The following is a 6,000-nucleotide window of genomic DNA, read 5'->3' on the forward strand; positions in this document are numbered from 1 at the left end:
ACTCACCCCAACGGCGGAACACATCCTGACGTGACTCAGCACCCAGCGGTCTGAACCAATGACGTGACTCAGCACCCAGCGGTCTGAACCAATGACGTGACTCAGCACCCTGCGGTCTGAACCATGACACAGCGTTTGTTAACCCTATCAATCAGCTATCTATTGTCCCTGAGAATCTATGCAGGATCTGCACTTTTAAGTAAGTAATGAAGGCAGGGACAGGGAAATTGTATAATTGGTTTCTGCGGTCCAATGCACACTCAAACGCACAAGTACACACACACACACACACACAAAACACAGATATCTGGTGAAAGAAGAATAGAACCGACATCTGTACGTGGGGTAGAGACGGATAGAGCTGCAGTGCTTCAACAACACAGAGGTGTCGCCATCCCCCGTCTCCCCAGGAGGGACGCTAGCAGACCGATCCATCACGCCCCCCCCAAAGCCCCCCCGGCCCCCTTACCTGCTCCGCCCCTTTGCACCACCAGCACCGTCTCCGCCCCCACGGGGCACTCCTTCAGCAGCTCCACCACCTGGGAGTGGCCGAAGCCCTGCACGGCGCGCTGGTTGATCTCCACCAGCAGGTCGCCCTCGGCCAGCCCCGGGCAGCCCCCGGGCTCCAGCACCTGCTTCACCCGCTGGCCCGAGGCCCCGTCGGCGATGGTGAACCCGAAGCCCTCCGCCCCCTTCACCATGGTGAGCGTCAGCAGCTCGCCCGGCGCCGTCGCCCCCGACGACGCCACCGACACGCTGTCTGGGGGCGTGGTCCCGGCCGTGGGCGGCAGCGAGCCGTCCAGGTGGGTGTCGCCCGGGTGTTGCCCCGCCCCCGTCCCCAGCAGGTGGTGGAGCGGGGGCCCGCCGGCCCCGCCCCCCAGCGCGTCGGGCGGGGGGCCGGCGCCGTTGTTGTCGGCCATGAAGCGCTGGGTGGTGCGCGACAGGTAGTCCAGGTAGTTGTCGTAGCCGGAGCGGCCGTTGACCATGAGGGGGCGCTGGTCCATGATGCCCAGCGGGGAGATGAGCGCGGCGGCGGCAGCGGCGGCGGCGGCGGCCGGGTCCTCGGGGTCGTAGGGCAGCGGGTAGCCCCGGCAGAGCACCAGCGTCACGCTCTGGCCGATGGGCACCGACTGGAACAGCTTGACCACGTCGGCGTGCGTGGTGCCCAGCACGCACACGTCGTTGATGTACACGATGACGTCGCCTTGGAAACAGGGGAGACGGGCGACGGGACGTGTTAAGGAGGAGCGCTCGGTGCAACGCAACTCCGCTTCCTCTAAGCTTTGTATTTAAATCCTGGAGCTAATGCTACGTATTCATTTGCACGACAAGCGAAATCATCCAACCCCCAGGCGAAGCATCTCGTCGTCGATGTACACGATGACGTCGCCTTGGAAACACAGCGGGGGAATCTTAATGGGGTGATGTTATGCCACCAGGTGTGAGTGTGATCGTCCGTTACAAGCCGTTTGAAAATCTGCCCTTCCCGGTGCCTTAGTGACATCAGAAGGGGGCGTGATCTCCTAGATGTACGATGGGTAGATAAGAAGCATTGGCCACTGTCCCCTTGGAAGGCTGTTGGACTGCCCCCTTGTGATGTCACTAAGGAAAAGGCATGTTCTCAAACGACTTCGTAATGGCTAATCACACTCACACCATGTGGCATAACATGAGCCCTTTAAACACAACTCAGCTTCTATTCAGGGATATTCTCAGGAGACAATGCTACGTATTCATCTGCACGACGAACAATATAGAAACAAACCCCAGGCGAGGCGTCACGAGATGACACCATAGGGATTTACGTCACGTGACGTCACCAAGCCCCACGGTGAGCCAATCAGAGGCTGCCGTGCATGAGGCTCCGTTCCACCAATCAGGGGTGGGGTGCCGGGGGGGCGGGGTGACTTTGGTTGTTTGGCTGCGCTATAAAATGTGTGGTCTATAAAACATGTAGACTATAAAATACTCGTACTGTAAAAAAAAAAGGGTGAAGTATGTGAAATGCGTGAAATATGTCTGCTATAAAGAGGCACATCCTGGGCCGCTGGATTTAATTGACTTCACAGTGTGTCTGCTCCCTGGACCTCCATTCAGAGAGAGCTCTCCCCGGCTCATGATAAAGGCACCGGAGCCGCGACGGACCCTCCGTTCTCCTCAAGTGTGCCGTACTGTAAATGACAAGTGGCTGTAATCATCTCCGCTCCATCTCCCCGCGGGATCGCCGCTCTGCAGATAACATCCGGCAGACGTTAAAACCGCCTGCACATAGCCGGAGAGGGTGCAGCGGAGTTTCCCCGGGCGTCTGAGTGCTGAAGACAAGGTTCTTTACAGACCGACCCACTGGGTGGGCTTGGTAGTAGGGCTGGGCGATTAATCCAATTTCGATCTCGATCTCGATTTTGGCGTCACAAAACTAATGTAATTTTTTTTTAATGTTTTATAGAAAGTGGTCCGCCCCTTTGCACCACCAGCAACGTCTCCAGAACAGCTGGATACATATCTGTACATTATTTTATATTTGATCATTTTCTTTTTGACCCTTTTGTGTATTTTTTAAAGGCAAAATTTCAAAGTTCTCAGTTACAAAGGTTTTCTGGGAGAGACATGCTGAATAAATGCATCATGTTTTCAAACTCAAAAAATAATCGTTTGAATAATTGTTATTTCCATCATACATATTGGTGGACACGCCCACTTGTGATGTCACTAAAACACAGGATGAGGCAGATTTTCAATCGACTGGTAACGGATGATCACACTCACACCTGGTAGCAAAATATCACCTCTGTATACCTCGCTCTTATATTTTCTTAGAAAGGCCACGATATCATTGCAAGAAAACCTCTGCCGTGGACTGGAACCCAAACTATATGATTTGCCAGGAAGTCTCTCTAATCCAAATGACACTGGGTCAATTATGCCAAAACTTTCACAGCCAGAATAGCCATAATTATCCAAGCTGACGGAGGGAAAAGTGGGGCGAGAGAGGCAGAGTGATAGAGAAGGAGAGAGAGAGAGAGAGAAGAGCGAGAGCGATTTTAAATACCCTCCCTGGTTACTAACGTGTTCCCAGTTAAGTGATTGCCATTCAGCACACGCTCCACCTCCCCTCCTCCACCTCCATCCCCATCCCCTCCACCACCCTCCCTCCCCCGCCCCCCACACGATGGAGAAAGTGACGAGGAGACTCAAAGGCCCGCTGACTCTTGAGGAGCGACTCGACGCCATTGCTCCTTAATAAACCTGGCCGTTCATATCGACCCCCCGATGGACTGTTGAGGTGAAACCTAACACCCCCCCCCCCCCCCCCCCCCCCCCACACACCATCACGTCCAATCAGGAACGGGTGCGGACCGCCAGAACACCAACCTAATGGAGGCTTCGAAGTTACATTCAGACACCACGGTCCTCTCCCTCAGCTCTTGATGAATCGTGTGTGCGTGTCTTTCCTGGGCGGGTGCCTCCCTAAGTTATTTCGGTGTGCGATCGCTGGCTGCTGGAGTATCGAGCGCAGCGCAGCGCGGGCCCTGGGGCCGCGGAGACGCCGGGGACTTTTTAATTAATCTGCGTAAGCGGAGCCGACGTTTGCCCTGAGCTCCGCTGTCACAATCGATGAGCCGCGCTGGCCGGGCGGATTAGGATGGCGGCGGCGTGACCTCGGTGCCTCCGCCGCTCCCACGGCCCCCCCCCCCCCCATCTGTTAAAGACGCAGCGCAGCGCCGGGGTGGGGGGGGGGGGGGGGGCGTGTTCATTATGAGGAAAACTGAAAACTGAAAACTGAAACTGAAACTGAAACTGAAATCATCAAAGGCACTGGAATACCTCGTCAGAACCACCGAAATAACAAATGAGAACAAAGTGTAACGGAGCCCTTTCACGGAGCTGTCATCGCAGGACAAACACAGGTGTCGCTCACAACACTAATTATGGCTGCGCTGCCTTTAAGTACCCGGGGCACCGGGACTGAACCAGCGGAATAAACCCACCACACGGCGCATGGAACGACAGACCATACCTCGTATGACGAGCACCCCCTGTGTGGGTCCTATGACACCACCATTGGGAGGGACGTATGGTACAGAGGATGGCCAGAGACACTGGAGTGAGCGGGTCTGCTGGTCACTCCAGCGCTCTCTCTCCCCCAGTTTGCTGGTCTCTCCAGCGCTCTCTCTCCCCGGTCTGCTGGTCTCTCAGTGCCCTCTCTCACCGGTCTGCTGGTCTCTCCAGCGATCTCTCCCCCCCAGCCTGATGGACTCTCCAGCGCCCCCCCCCTACACCCCCGCCTGGCCTGCTGCTCTAAATCAGCGTGACCTCCGCTGTAAACCCTGCGTCCTTCAGGGGGGACTCAGAGTCCACCACTCAGTCGTGTGATCATGCAGCCTCTTTATATTCATCAGCGGCCGGCATGGGGAGTCTGTGTGTGTGAATGCGCCGTGTGTCTTTATACATTTGCGTCAGACAATGGTAAACAGTGATGTCGATATCTATTTGTGTTCTTTTGAACGTGTCCGTTTGTCTCGTCGTTCATGGGTGCTGTTGTTTACTATTTATGGTCATAATGTCATCAAGGTTGTTTGTGAGACTGTGATTTAGTGGTAAAGATTTCTAAGTATGGGGAGGGGGGTTTCTACCCCCTGAGAGAAACACAGGACAGAGAGAGGGCAGAACAGAGATGGAGATCTGCTGACAGGTCATGAATGGCAGTTCCTCTGAAGCCCACCATCTCTATCCAGATAAGGCTAGGGGCCCCTGGTTGGCCCCTGGTCTACCCGGGAAGCCTTTGCCACAACACCGCTTCACAATAAAAGAGTCCAAAATCAATCTTTTGTTGCATTTTGCAGATTTTGTCTCTGAGAAAGATAATAGAAAAATAAATCATATTTCTAATCCCCCCCCCCCACTCCCCCCAAATCTCCTTTTATATTCGCGGTACAATCAGTCCATTGTTGTAATTGTTCCCCCAAACTAATAACTTCTGTCAGCCACACTGAATATTCATTTTGTTAGATCTAAAGCTGGCCTCCTCCTGGTCTCTCTCTCTCTCTCTCCTCTCTCTCTCTCTCTCTCTCATCTCTCTCTCTCTCTCTCTCTCTCTCTCTCTCTCCTCTCTCTCTCTCTCTCCTCTCTCTCTCTCTCTCTCTCTCTCTCTCTCTCTCTCTCTCTTCTCTCTCTCTCCTCTCTCTCTCTCTCTCTTGAGAGACAGAGGAAACAAAGGGAGAAGGTGGCAGTTTTTCTCCGCGTGGGATTATGAGTTTTACCCGCTGCTGGGGGCTGGTACCCATTGTGAAAGGGGGGGGGGGGGGGGTGCTGTGCTATTACTGCCCCCCCTCACTGGATGAATTTAAAATGTAATCACACGCAATATGTGTGATTTGATTTAATGAGGTGTAATGTAACAGAATCCAATCAGATCTAACCACACCTAATCATTGCCTGGCCTGACCAACACTAAGCAATATATATATATATATATATATAGATATATATATAGATATAGATATAGATATAGATATAGATATAGAGAGAGAGGAGAGAAGAGAGAGAGAGAGAGAGAGAGAGAGAGAGAGAGAGAGAGAGAGAGGCAGAAGGAGTCAACAGCATTCTTACTGTGTGAGAAATGATACCAGGCTTTACACAGGTGTGTGTGTGTGTGTGTGTGTGTGTGTGTGTGTGTGTGTGTGTGTGTGTGTGTGTGTGTGTTTGTGTGTGCGTGCGTGTGTGGATCGGTGCGTGTATGTGTGTGTGTGCGCCTGAATATGCACACGTGTGTGTACACATGCATGTTTGGGTGTATACGTGCGTGTGGTTGTACACCTATATGTGTGTGTCCAATGCGGCACATTCCAGTAGTTATTGGGTTCATAAAGTCCGTGCAGTGATTAATGACACACATGTACACAAACACACACCAAAATAACTCCAAATGATATCTGCAAATGTACACATACATATACTCAGCATGTGTAAAAATGTATGTGAATACATACAAAGTTATTT

At 53.0% G+C, this 6,000-nt stretch overlaps 1 protein-coding gene across 1 annotated transcript in view; it reads right to left on the reverse strand.

The window, feature by feature from the left end:
• Positions 1–6,000, reverse strand: part of LOC132447778 (membrane-associated guanylate kinase, WW and PDZ domain-containing protein 2-like) — a 120,704-nt gene that overhangs the window by 24,352 nt on the left and 90,352 nt on the right. Inside the window, 1 exon segment of the mRNA XM_060038736.1 lies at positions 470–1,204. Coding sequence (XP_059894719.1) covers positions 470–1,204 — 735 coding nt within the window.

The sequence above is a fragment of the Gadus macrocephalus genome, chromosome 19, assembly GCF_031168955.1.
Source record: "Gadus macrocephalus chromosome 19, ASM3116895v1".
NCBI classification, from domain to species: Eukaryota; Metazoa; Chordata; class Actinopteri; order Gadiformes; family Gadidae; genus Gadus; species Gadus macrocephalus.